Source organism: Pristiophorus japonicus, unplaced genomic scaffold (assembly GCF_044704955.1).
Source record: "Pristiophorus japonicus isolate sPriJap1 unplaced genomic scaffold, sPriJap1.hap1 HAP1_SCAFFOLD_1354, whole genome shotgun sequence".
Classification (NCBI taxonomy): Eukaryota; Metazoa; Chordata; class Chondrichthyes; family Pristiophoridae; genus Pristiophorus; species Pristiophorus japonicus.
Window position 1 is genome coordinate 1 of NW_027251023.1, and position 14,036 is coordinate 14,036.

General features: G+C 51.3%; 1 protein-coding gene across 6 annotated transcripts in view; it reads right to left on the minus strand.

Annotated features, from left to right (window-relative positions):
- Positions 1 to 7,166: 7,166 nt before the first annotated feature.
- The window catches only part of deaf1 (DEAF1 transcription factor), a 46,548-nt gene continuing 39,678 nt past the window's right edge, over positions 7,167 to 14,036 (minus strand). For 4 of the 6 annotated variants that reach the window (XM_070870379.1, XM_070870380.1, XM_070870383.1 and 1 more), the window contains 4 exons: positions 13,228 to 13,293; positions 9,042 to 9,212; positions 8,686 to 8,812; positions 7,167 to 7,369 (listed from right to left, as the gene is read on the minus strand). In XM_070870379.1, coding sequence (XP_070726480.1) covers positions 7,233 to 7,369; positions 8,686 to 8,812; positions 9,042 to 9,212; positions 13,228 to 13,293 — 501 coding nt within the window. In that variant the 3' untranslated portion in view covers positions 7,167 to 7,232. The remainder of the gene's footprint in view (positions 7,370 to 8,685; positions 8,813 to 9,041; positions 9,213 to 13,227; positions 13,294 to 14,036) is intronic. The other 2 variants (XM_070870384.1, XM_070870382.1) reach the window with 1 other exon arrangement.

The window sequence follows — 14,036 nt, forward strand, 5'->3', positions numbered from 1 at the left end:
GGGGAAGAGAGTGGGGGGGGGAGAGAGTGGGGGGGGGAAGAGAGTGGGGGGGGGAAGAGAGTGGGGGGGGAGAGAGTGAGGGGGGAGAGAGTGAGCGGGGAGAGAGTGAGCGGGGAGAGAGTGAGCGGGGAGAGAGTGAGCGGGGAGAGAGTGAGGGGGGGGGGGAGTGAGGGGGTAGGGAGTGAGGGAGTGAAAGAGTGAATGAGGGAGTGATAGAGGGAGTGAGAGAGGGAGTGAGAGAGGGAATGAGAGAGGGAATGAGAGAGGGAGGGAGAGAGGGAGGGAGAGAGGGAGGGAGAGAGGGAGAGTGAGAGAGGGAGGGAGTGAATGAGGGAGCGAGGGAGCGATGGAGGGAACTCGGCACAGGCGGGAGAGTGAAGCTGGGATCTTCCTGCAGTGTGTCGCTCAGGACCACACTGCACTTACCCAGTGGACTCGGCAGACACTGAAGTGCATCATTGAATCCGGGGGAAATGTGCAAAGTACAGGGATGCTATCAGGAGCCCAAGATCTGTTGCTTGCTCCATAGATTGTAATTCGCCCTATAAAAGCTCGGTGCACATATTTCATCCGTGATAATTATGCAACATTTACAATGACTAATGTTCCAGTGAAAAGGAGCAGAGGATAAGAGTAATTAACACAGCGAATGGTGCTAGGAAATGATTTCGACAATCTCACCCTTTTCCTTCAGGTAATGAACTCTGCAGTTTGCAAAAAGCTGCTGTTTATTATTAGAACGGTGATAAACTGGAACTTCTGACATGCTCTCCTGTAGCAAACCTCATTAACGAGGAAGAGACGTGGTCAAAGGTTCAACAAAGGACTTTCACATCTCTCAGGACAATCTTCAGCCTGCTTTATAACTTGCCTGGGTCAGCAATCTCACAGCAGCTTCATACACAGCTCAGGAACAGCACAGCTACTGGATTAACACAGAAACATAGAAAATAGGTGCAGGAGTAGGCCACCTTCGGCCCTTCGAGCCTGCACCACCATTCAATAAGATCATGGCTGATCATTCACCTCAGTAACTCTTTCCTGCTTTCTCTCCATACCCCATTGATCCCTTTAGCCGTCAGGGCCATATCTAACTCCCTCTTGAATATATCTAACCAATTGGCATCAACAACTCTTTGCGGTTAATAACTCTCTGAATGAAGAAGTTTCTCCTCATCTCGGTCCTAAATGGTTTACCCCTTATCCTTAAGACTGTGACTCTCTGGTTCTGGACTTCCCCAAACATTGAGAACATTCTTCCTGCATCTAACCTGTCCAGTCCCCGTCAGAATTTTATATGTTTCTATGAGATCCACTCTCATTTTTCTAAACTCCAGTGAATACAGGCCCAGTCGATCCAGTCTCTCCTCATAGGTCAGTCCTGCCATCCCGGGAATCAGTCTGGTGAACCTTCGCTGCACTCCCTCAAAAGCAAGAACGTCCTTGCTCAGATTAGGAGACCAAAACTGAACACAATGTTCCAGGTGAGGCCTCACCAAGGCCCTGTGCAATGCATTAAGACCTCCCTGCTCCTATACTCAAATCCCCGAGCTATGAAGGCCAACATGCCATTTGCCTTCTTCACCGCCTGCTGTACCTACATGCCAACTTTCAATGACTGATGTACCATGACACCCAGGTCTCGTTGCACCTCCCCTTTTCCTAATCTGCCACCATTCAGATAATATTCTGCCTTCATGTTTTTATCTCACATTTATCCACATTATATTGCATCTGCCATGCATCTGCCCACTTACCTAACCTGTCCAAGTCACCCTGCAGCACCTTAGCATCCTCCTCACAGCTCACACCGCCACCCAGATTAGTGTCGTCTGCAAACTTGGAGATATTGCACTCAATTCCTTCATCTAAATCATTGATGTACATTGTAAATAGCTGGGGTCCCAGCACTGAACCCTGCGGCACCCCACTAGTCACTGCCTGCCATTCTGAGAAGGACCCGTTTATCCCGACTCTCTGCTTCTTGTCTGCCAACCAGTTCTCTATCCACGTCAATACATTACCCCAATACAATGTGCTTTAATTTTGCACACTAATCTCTTGTGTGGGACTTTGTCAAAAGCCTTTTGAAAGTCCAAATACACTCATTCTCCCTTGTCCACTCTACTAGTTACATCCTCAAATAATTCGAGAAGATTTGTCAAGCATGATTTCCCTTTCATAAATCCATGCTGACTTGGACTGATCCTGTCACTGCTTTCCAAATTTCATCTTTAATAATTGATTCCAACATTTTCCCCACTACTGATGTCAGGCTAACCGGTCTATAATTACTCGTTTTCTCTCTCCCTCCTTTTTTTAAAAAGTGGGGTTACATTAACTACCCTCCAGTCCATAGGAACTGATCCAGAGTCGATAGACTGTTGGAAAATGATCAACAATGCATCCACTGTTTCTAGAGCCACTTCCTTAAGTACTCTGGGATGCAGACTATCAGGCCCTGGGGATTTATCGGTCTTCAATCCCATCAATTTCCCTAACACAATTTCCTGACTAATAAGAATTTCCTTCAGTTCCTCCTTCTCGCTAGACCCTCGGTCCCCTAGTATTTCCGGAAGGTTATATGTGTCTTCCTTCGTGAAGACAGAACCAAAGTATTTGTTCAATTGGTCTGCCATTTCTTTGTTCCCCATTATAAATTCACCTGATTCTGACTGCAAGGGACCTACGTTTGTCTTTTTCTCTTCACATATCTATAGAAGCATTTGCAGTCAGTTTTTATGTCCCAGCATGCTTCCTCTCACACTCTATTTCCCCCCTCCTAATTAAACCCTTTGTCCTCCTCTGGTGAATTCTAAATTTCTCCCAGTTCTCAGGTTTGCTGCTTTTTCTGGACAATTTATATGCCTCTTCCTTGGATTTAACACTATCCCTAATTTCACTTGTTAGCCACGGTTGAGCCACCTTCCCAGTTTTGTTTTTACTCCTGACACGGATCTACAATTGTTGAAGTTCATCCATGTGATCTTTAAATGTTTGCCATTGCCTATCCACCGTCAACTCTGAGTATCATTCGCCAGTCTATTCTAGCCAATTCACATCTCATACTATCGAAGTTACCTTTCCTTAAGTTCAGGACCCTAGGCTCTGAATTAACTGTGTCACTTTCCATCTTAATAAAGAATTCAACTATATTATGGTCACTCTTCCCCAAGGGGCCACGCACAACAAGATTGCTAATTAGTCCTTTCTCATTACACATCACCCAGACGGACTGGTTGGGCTGAATGGGCTCGCTCCGTGCTATAATGTTTATGTAACCAGAAGCACCTTTAAAATAAAATCCTAATTTGACACAATTGTAAAATTAATTCTGCATTCCAACATTCTAATACACACATTGAAGTGCCCCTCCCACACAGCCCTGTGAATACAGCACAGAACAGAATATACAAGGCAGTTAACACTACAAATGAGGGCCATGAGATCCCAAGTACTCGTTGCATTATTATCGGCTCATGAGAACATAAGAAATAGGAGCAGGAGTCAGCCATTCAGCCCCTCGAGCCTGCTCCGCCATTCAGTAAGATCATGGCTGAACTACCTCAACTCCACTTTCCTGCACTATCCCCATATCCCTTGATTCCCTAACTATCCAAAAATCTATTGTCTCTGTCTTGAATATACTCAATGACTGAGCCTCCACAGCTCTCTGAGGTAGAGAATTCCAAAGATTCACTACCCTCTGAGTGAAGAGGTTTCTCTTCATCTCAGTCCTAAATGGCTGACCCCTTATCCTGAGACTGTGACCCCTGGTTCTAGACTACCCAGCCAGGGGAAACATCCTCCCAGCATCTAGCCTGTCAAGCCCTGTAAGAATTTTGTATGTTTCAATGAGATCACCTCTCATTCTTCTAAACTCTAGAGAATATAGGCCTAGTCTACTCAATCTCTCCTCATAGGGCAATCCCCCCATCCCAGGATTTAGTCTGGTGAACTTTTATTGCACTCCCTCTATGGCAAGTATATCCTTCCTTAGGTAAGGAGACCAAAACTGTGCACAATACTCCAGGTGTGATCTCACCAGGGCCCTATATAATTGCAGTAAGACATCTTTATTCTTATACTCAAATCCTCTTGTAATAAAGGTCAACATTTGCTTTCTTAATTGCTTGCTGTACCTGCATGTTAACTTTCAGTGATTCGTGTACAAGGAACCCCAGGTCCCTCTGAACACCAACATTTCCCAATCTCTCACCATTTAAAAAATACTCTGCTTTTCTATTTTTCCTACCAAAATGAATAATTTTACATTTCTTCACATTATATTCCATTAGCCATGTTCTTGCCCACTCACTTAGCCAATCCATATCCCCTTGAAGTCTCTTTGCATCCTCCTCACAACTTACATTCCCTCCTAGCTTTGTGTCATGAGCAAACTTGAAAATATTACATTGGGTCCCCTCATCCAAATCATTGATATAGATTGTGAATAGCTGGGGCCCAAGCACTGATCCTTGTGACACCCCACCAGATACAGCCTGCCAATCCGAAAATGACCCGTTTATTCCTACTCTGTTTTCTGTCGGTTAACCAATCCTCAATCCATGCTAGTATATTACCCTCAATCCCATGAGCCCTAATTAAAACCCTAATAACCTTATCGAATGCCTTCTGAAAATCCAAATACATCACATCCACTGGTTCCCCCTCATCTATTCTGCTAGTTACAACCTCAGAAAACTCTTAACAGATTTCTCAAACATGCTTTCCCTTTCATAAATCTGTGTTGACTCTGCTCAATCCTATTATTATTTTCTAAGGGTCCTGTTACCACGTCCTTCATAATAGATTCTAGCATTTTCCCCACTATGTTTGTCAGGCCCACTAGTCTGTAGTTCCAAGTTTTCTCTCTCCCTCCTTTCATATTTTGGTTTATAAACTTGGCCGCGGAGACGATCACATTACTGCCAGTAGGAGAAGGGATCTGGAACTTGTTTAAATATTCACTGGTTTGAGTAAAGCCACCGTACCGGATGATCCCCATGGAGTAATGGTTCAGTGTGGCTCTGTTATAAGTGCCATGGCTACTACAGCGGGTCAGAAGCTGGGTATTCTGCAGCAAGTATCTCATCTCCTGACTCCCAAAAGCCTTTCCACCACCTACAAGGCACAAGTCAGAAGTGTGATGGAATATTCTCCACTTGCCTGGATGAGTGCAGCTCCAATAACACTCAAGAAGCTCAACATCATCCAGGACAAAGCAGTCAGCATCTCACCGAGCAGCCTAAACATCCACTCCCTCCACCATAGGCACCAATTGCAGGGTCACTGACCAACAATGAATCCGCTGCTGTCTCTCTCTCTCCTTTGTAACATTACCTTTTTTTAACAACTCTATGATTCTTAATATTGAATGTTTATTTCATAAATACATAAACTGCAGGTTCACACACTTCAAATGGTGTCAGCAATTCAGTGAATTCACACTTGTGGGAAATGGCAGGTGGGAAGCTGTCAGCATACAGATGGCGACTGTGGGATTGCTGCAGTCCCAGGGATCAGATAATCTATTTAAACTGGAGGTAATTACAGAATGCCACACCACCCACCCTCCACACAGCGTCTGGGTACGTCACAAGCAGCTCGTTAAACGCACGCGTTGGAATGTGCCAGCCTGTGAGCTGAACAGGGGCTATTGAGAGTTCTGAATTGCTTCCATTGCCTCACTACTTGTGCTGTAGTGGAAATAAGGGGATAAGGGCATCAAGGGACCTCTTCCTGCATCCCTCAAGGTAGATATGGGTGAGAAAGGGTGTTCAGTCCATCTGAGCTCACACTGTAGCATACAATCAGCGTTCCTGCCAATCCCGATCCAGTCACTCTTGCTGGGAAGTGCAGAAGTGCGGAGACCAGGTAGCACCTTGGTTGTGATGCCTTCCGAGGTCAAATGGCCTGCTGACCCTCTCTGCCTGGACTCACACACGAAGGCGACGTCTGGGGATGGTATCAGGTGGAGCCCGAGCCCAACGGGAGTCACAGCCTTCAAGGCACGACGAAGGAATGAGAAATGGACAGGGAGGAGGGTAAACCAGCCCACAAACCTTCGCTTTCACATCCAGCAGCTCACGGCACAACCCAGCTCCAGATAAGCCGGCAGGAAAGTTCGGAAAAGCTCGCTGGTGGAGAGAAGAAGTGGCTAAGGGCAATTTTCACACTGAGATAGATAATGTGCACTGAGCTAAACTGAACCCAGAATATGACTTGAAGCTGGGTCAGGCGAGTGCAATAAAAGGACCCCTGTGTAAATTAGTGAATAAGAATTTTGCACAAGATCGTGGGCAAAATCTGTATTCGCTCAAAGGCTAATAATAATGCGCGTGGTGAGATAGTGGAACCAAAGATGCTAAGGATACAGCAGCCTAGTGATTATAGTGCTGCACAGGCAATCCAGAGATCATCACTGCAAACCCCACCATGGCACCCGAGGAGTAGAAATCCAGGGACTGGCAATAAATACTGGACAGCCGATGTCACCCACACACTAGAGAACAGGTTACCGCTGTACCCTGGGGTGGGAACGATGGTCACCGGTCTGGATGAACTGGAAACAGGGCCCTGGGGGCGTCGGGAGGCGCTGGGGGAAGTCGGGGGGCGCTGGGAGGGAAGTCGGGGGGCGCTGGGGGGAAGTCGGGGGGCGCTGGGGGGAAGTCGGGGGGCGCTGGGGGGAAGTCGGGGGGCGCTGGGGGGGAAGTCGGGGGGCGCTGGGGGGAAGTCGGGGGGCGCTGGGGGGAAGTCGGGGGGCGCTGGGGGGAAGTCGGGGGGCGCTGGGGGGAAGTCGGGGGGCGCTGGGGGGAAGTCGGGGGGCGCTGGGGGGAAGTCGGGGGGCGCTGGGGGGAAGTCGGGGGGCGCTGGGGGGAAGTCGGGGGGCGCTGGGGGGAAGTCGGGGGGCGCTGGGGGGGAAGTCGGGGGGCGCTGGGGGGGAAGTCGGGGGGCGCTGGGGGGGAAGTCGGGGGGCGCTGGGGGGGAAGTCGGGGGGCGCTGGGGGGGAAGTCGGGGGGCGCTGGGGGGGAGTCGGGGGGCGCTGGGGGGGAAGTCGGGGGACGCTGGGGGGAAGTCGGGGGGCGCTGGGGGGAAGTCGGGGACTGGTGGGGGAGTCTGGGGCAGTCGGACGCTGGGACTAGTGAGTTGGAGGTCAAGCCTGTTGAGCTGACCGGCCTTCTCTCAACTTCTTCAATCACTTCTCTGTTGAGCGGTTGGAGTGAGCGGTGCTATTTACCTGTGGTACTGGTGAAGACATCTCCTTGCGTCGCACTGTCTGATATAATGGCAGTAGCATCTGCTGTGGAGCTTCGATCGAACGCCAGTGTCCCGGAGGGAGTGATCTGCCCCGCCGGTGTCATTGTAACTGGAAATAAATCAGTGAAATATTTTAAAGTACAGAACTTTCATCAATCTGCAAAAACTGTTAAAATTCAATCTCTTAACTCTCCCAGTTGCTAAGTAATTCACTTGATGCAAACCCAATCGTTTCAAAGATTGGTATGAAAACGTTCAATAATTTCCTCCTCTCCTCCCCTGAAGATGACGTGCTTCCACATCCACCGACTCAATATCTCCCGCACAGGCTATCCTCAGGCAAGAATTCCACTGTCTTTGTCACTGGGCTATGATCTATATGCACCAGAAACAGCTTGGCCCATGTTGAGTTAGTCAGTTGGTATGGAAATGGGAATTGTGATACATTGGGCTCAGCAATCTTGAGGCTGGAAAGGGAGAGATGCTGTTTCCGATCTGTATCCCACAACAAATACAACTTGCATTTATATAGCACCTTTAATATAGGAAAACATCTCAAGGTGGTTCACAAGAGCGTTATCAGAAAAAAATCTGACACTGAGCCACATAAAGAGATATTAGGGCAGGTGATCAAAAGCTTAGTCAAAGAGGTTGGTTTTAAGGAGCGTCAAATAGGAGAAGCGAAGAGGTTTAGGGAGGGAATTCCAGAGCTTGGGGCCCAGGCAGCTGAAGGCATGGCCACCAATGGTGGAGCGATTAAAATCAGGCATGTGCAAGAGGCCAGAATTGGAGGAGTGCAGACATCTCAGAGATTGTGGGGGCTGGAGGAGGTTACAGAGGGCGAGGCCATGGAGGGATGTGAACACAAGGATGAGAATTTTCAAATCAAGCCATTAATGGATCGTGAGCCATTGTGGGTCAGCGAGCACAGGGTGCTGTTGGAATTTGCACGAGTTGAGCGAGGATAGAATGAGACTTGTCTGGGTGCCTCCCCCGCACCTTCACGCACTGTCTAAGGTCAGACATGAATGGGGCCAGTGAGGTCTGAACTTCATAAGCCCCCATCTTTGGGGAGCGTGGCAGCGAAGGGAGAGGAGACAGAGGGAAGATCAATCGATCCAGTATTCAAATCGACACCGTCGCATCATTCCGCAGCGAATATTTCACGTTCCGTGTGTCTGGAACTCGAGCTCAATCCGATGTCACATTACACCAGTCACTGAGGCTCATTATTGCGGGACAGACAATGCACGCTGTGGCTATTTCCCCTCCTCACCTCATGGGCACACATTTTTACTGGGTTCTAGTTACACCAGAGCTGGCAACGCAACTGCCTCTCCCAAATGCCGCTCTTCATGGGAATTTCTAACCAGCCTACAATGCCCGTCCACCTCCCCCCCACCCCCGGGGTGACGTGAGACGTACAGGCTGTTCCAGTTGCCGCAGGCAGTAAAGTGATGTTCTTGGGAGATTCCTTCTTGACTGGGGTTGTACTTTGTTCATTTTCTTTTTTGCGCCTTTTGTAGGGGACGAAGAGCCTGACTGGGCCGGTCTGTGTGCAAAGAGCAAAGGGCACCAATTATATCCTCTAGCCCTCTCTCCACCAGAACCAACACTTCCCTCTTCCTCACAGCATTTTACATCAGCGCCACCAACACCTTTGCGCTCCAGAGAACATCGAACGTGTACAGTAAAACCCCCACAACTGCTCCGTGCCCCTCACCCCCACCCGCGCCCGCCTCAGCCTAACAAGACACCCCACCCCCACCCCAGGCGCTCACCTCCGCACAGCTTCCTTCAGGCGGGAGGTGAGAACGGTCCAGGCCTCGGACAACGACGCTGTGGGATTGGCTGACGGAAGGTGCGCTGTCGCAGGGTGACACCGCCACTCTCAGTGTTTCCCTCTCCCATCCCCCAGACTTGGAACGCTCCGCTACCACGAGACGCTCCACCTAACGGCAGAGCCAAGAAACGACAACACTCATTATAAACATGGGCAGCGGATTCAGACAAACCTGAGCGGCCCGCCGGGGACTTTACTTTGCGCTGAGGTCAGTGGGGAGTAATATCGGAACGGGTGTAAAACCGGCGTCCCACCCTGACCACCCGCCCGCGACTTAGGTTAAAATTATCCCCAGACTTGTCAGACAACTTTGTGATTGAACCCAAACACACAAGGACGATTAACGCATTTTTAAATAAGTCTACTAAAATTTAAACTTATTTTGGGAGTACCACAGGAAGGAGATGCCCATCGTATCTACAGACAGGATCTGTCAGAGAGGATCATATATCTATAATGGCACTAGCAGGTGGCTTGTAAGTGACTACAAAACTGGATGTCTAGACATGCTGCAGCAGTCGGAGTCCACAGGGGAAGTCAGAAGGTGAAATGCTCACTGGCCCTACCCGGCCTACACGTGACTCCAGTCCAGCCCCTACCCAGCCCGGGCTACATGTGACTCCAGTCCCGCCCCTATCTGGCCTACACGTGACTCCAGTCCCACCACTACCCGGCCCGGCCTACACGTGACTCCAGTCCCACCACTACCCGGCCCGGCCTACACATGACTCCAGTCCAGCCCCTACCCAGTCCCGCCCCTACCCGGCCTATACGTGACTCCAGTCCTGCTCCTACATGTGACTCCAGTCCTGCTCTTACACGGCCTACACATGACTCCAGTCCCACCCCTTCCCGCCCAAGCCTACACGTGACTCCAGTCCCACCCTGGCCTACGCGTGACTCCAGTCTCATGCCCTGCGAGACTCCTGATGCCCTGTGAAGGTGCCGAGCTGGCGGGACAATTGGGGAGAGGCAGTAAATGCGGATTTGCCGGCTTCACCCATGAGAACAAATAAAATGAGATTTGTCAAACTGTACTTATGATACCACAGCTGCCCTTTTCAGCTGAAATATCCGTTAGTATCCCAATTATTAAACTGATATTAAGGTTCATTGTAGAAAGGCCTGCAACTGGGGTGGATGGGGGAGGCGTGGAGAGAGAGCCTGGTCCGCCAGCCCTGCGTGCTGAGACGTTGTGGGTGCACTGCCCGCTGTTTCCCGCGATGGACGCTGCCCGGTGCAACTCCCTGGCGATGGAGGGGCACCAGCAGAATCGGCCCGCGCTATTTCTGCATGAACTCGGCGTAGAACAGTGGGCGGACTGCTGCTCTCCTCCGGCAGCGAGTGGGTTTTGCTGCATCACTGCACACTCCATGGGGGCTCTGGGTAAGATGCCCCCTCCGAGGGATATCTGCTGCTCAGGTTTCATTAAGCCTTGAGGCACAGGACCTAGCAGGGGTGCATTGTGGGACAGCTGACTGTCCATACAAGTAAGTACAATTCAAAAATATTTAATTGGCTGTAAAGCACGTTGGGAGGTTGTGAGGGCATGAAAGGTGCTGTAGAAAGTTAAACCCTTCTTTTTCTTACTGGAATCTGGCTTTGAATCCTGCATAAACGAATGTCTGTGTTTCCTGTGTCAACAGATCTCACACAGAATGCAGCAGCTGAGTTCCTGGTGGGCAGCAGCAAACAACACAAAATATAGAAACATAGAAAATAGGTGCAGGAGTAGGCCATTCGGCCCTTCGAGCCTGCACCACCATTCAATGAGTTCATGGCTGAACATGCAACTTCAGTACCCCATTCCTGCTTTCTCGCCATACCCCTGTATATTAGCAATAATTGTCTGTCTCACTGGGAGACAGGAATATCACACGCGTTCTCCTCAGTTTGGGGGGTGAGACAGATTACTGCGGCAGTGCAGAGAGCGCCCCTCTGCATCTACTCATTCAATTATGGCCTGCCAGGGGACAGATTCTCAAACTCAGCTCAAAACCCAAACATCCGCCATTTCCAAGCACACACGCACCTCCGTAATTAGCACAAAACTTCACCGAAACAACATCTTTCTAAAAAGAGGTTTCGAATAAATCCAAGAGGCACAGAGTGACCGATAAGGGTCGGGGTGAAGGGGCTGGGATGAAGGGGCCGGGGTGATGGGGAGAAGGGGCCGGGGTGATGGGGTGATGGGGAGAAAGGGCCGGGGTGATGGGGTGATGGGGAGAAGGGGTCGGGGTGATGGGGAGAAGGGGCCGGGGTGATGGGGAGAAGGGGCCGGGGTGATGGGGAGAAGGGGCCGGGTTGATGGGGAGAAGGGGCCGGGGTGATGGGGAGAAGGGGCCGGGGTGATGGGGAGAAGGGGCCGGGGTGATGGGGAGAAGGGGCCGGGGTGATGGGGAGAAGGGGCCGGGGTGATGGGGAGAAGGGGCCGGGGTGATGGGGAGAAGGGGCCGGGGTGATGGGGAGAAGGGGCCGGGGTGATGGGGAGAAGGGGCCGGGGTGATGGGGAGAAGGGGCCGGGGTGATGGGGAGAAGGGGCCGGGGTGATGGGGAGAAGGGGCCGGGGTGATGGGGAGAAGGGGCCGGGGTGATGGGGAGAAGGGGCCGGGGTGATGGGGAGAAGGGGCCGGGGTGATGGGGAGAAGGGGCCGGGGTGATGGGGAGAAGGGGCCGGGGTGATGGGGAGAAGGGGCCGGGGTGATGGGGAGAAGGGGCCGGGGTGATGGGGAGAAGGGGCCGGGGTGATGGGGAGAAGGGGCCGGGGTGATGGGGAGAAGGGGCCGGGGTGATGGGGAGAAGGGGCCGGGGTGATGGGGAGAAGGGGCCGGGGTGATGGGGAGAAGGGGCCGGGGTGATGGGGAGAAGGGGCCGGGGTGATGGGGAGAAGGGGCCGGGGTGATGGGGAGAAGGGGCCGGGGTGATGGTGAGAAGGGGCCGGGGTGATGGGGAGAAGGGGCCTGGGTGATGGGGAGAAGGGGTCGGGATGGTGGGGAGAAGGGGTCGGGATGGTGGGGAGAAGGGGTCGGGATGGTGGGGAGAAGGGGTCGGGATGGTGGGGAGAAGGGGTCGGGATGGTGGGGAGAAGGGGTCGGGATGGTGGGGAGAAGGGGTCGGGATGGTGGGGAGAAGGGGTCGGGATGGTGGGGAGAAGGGGTCGGGATGGTGGGGAGAAGGGGTCGGGATGGTGGGGAGAAGGGGTCGGGATGGTGGGGAGAAGGGGTCGGGATGGTGGGGAGAAGGGGTCGGGATGGTGGGGAGAAGGGGTCGGGATGGTGGGGAGAAGGGGTCGGGATGGTGGGGAGAAGGGGTCGGGATGGTGGGGAGAAGTGGTCGGGATGGTGGGGAGAGGGTGGAGGGTGCAGGGTGACCGAGACTAGGCAGAGAGTGTTTACTTTTGTTTAACAACCTACTGATCCCATTTTATGGAATTGGCCGGGGTTGAAGCACACCAGGGACTTTAACCGGTTAACAGTTTTTTAGTTATGCTACCAAAGGGAGTAAAGCCGATGTGAGTTAGCTGGGAGATTCCTACAGTCAGACTCTCCTTTACATTCTGGAGTTAAGCCAATGATCCTCTGGTGGGGGCATAATCTTCAAATTAGAGCCAGAGCTTCAGGGGTGATGTCAGGAAGCACTTCTTCACACAAAGGGTGGTGCGAATCCGGGACTCTGTCCCCCAAAAAGCTGTGGATGCAGGGGGTCAATTGGAGCTTTCAAAACTGAGATTGATAAGATTTTTGTTGGGTAAGGGTATTAATGGATATGGAGCGAAGGCGGGTACATGGAGTGAAGTTACATGATTTAACTGAATGGTGGAACAGGCTCGAGGGGCTGAATGGCCTCCTCCTGTTCCTATCCTGCACTCCCTAGAGGCAGCAACGTTTACAGCGAGTATGGTTTGGAGAATTGGGTCACAACCGGTTACTCTGTCGTTGACTTGCATCGTGGTGTGGCTTCACCACTGGCAGCACAAAATGAACCTGTACATGTGTCTCGCTCAGCCACCCATAGAGATATTGGACCCTGGAGACTGTAATCATACACTACTGTGTGAAATTGGATAGTCAGTGACACATCATCAACAGCACCATTATACCACCAATCCCTAACTCGTAACTCACCAGAGACATGTCGTCGCAGCAAGCAGCACAGGTGCACGAAGCTGCGTGGGGATTTAGGATCCCATCCTGGAAAAGAGAACCACGGAAATATCAATACAGCAAGTCACAGAATCGGTTGTGGCCTCAGGATAGATGAGGGTCCAGCCATCATTCAATGTGGGCCGAACATTACTGAAACAAACTGCAAATCCCTGTCACATTAAATGAGATTTTGCTCATTGCAAGCCCAGGTTCCATTCACCGGAATTCCCTCCCTAAACCTCACCACCTCTCTCTCCTCCCTTAAGATGCTCCTTAAAACCTACCTATTTGACCAAGCTTTTGATCACTTCTCCGAATAACTCCTTATGTGGCTCGCTGTCAAATGTCGTTTGATAATCGCTCCTGTGAAGCACCTAGGGACCAACATCCCCCGTAAGCTGTACTGCCTTCTGCGCGGCCTCCCACTCCCCCCACCCCCAATAGAAATATAGAAACTTACAGGCAGGAGGCCTTTTCGGCTCATCGTGTTTTCGCCGGCCGACAAAGAACCACACGGCCCTTGGTCAGCAGCCCTGAAGGTTACATGTCAATCTACGAACAATGGCGGAAAGATAAAGAGCATCCAACCCAACCAGTCTGACACCACACAACAGCGACACCCCTTACACTAAAACATTCTACATTCCACCCAACCGGAGTCATGTGATCTCCTAGGAGAGGCAAAAACCAGATAAAAACCCAGGCCAATTGGGGAAAAAAATCTGGGAAAATTCCTCTTCGACCCATCTAGGCAATCAAAACTAGTCCAGGCGGTCACCCTGGCCATA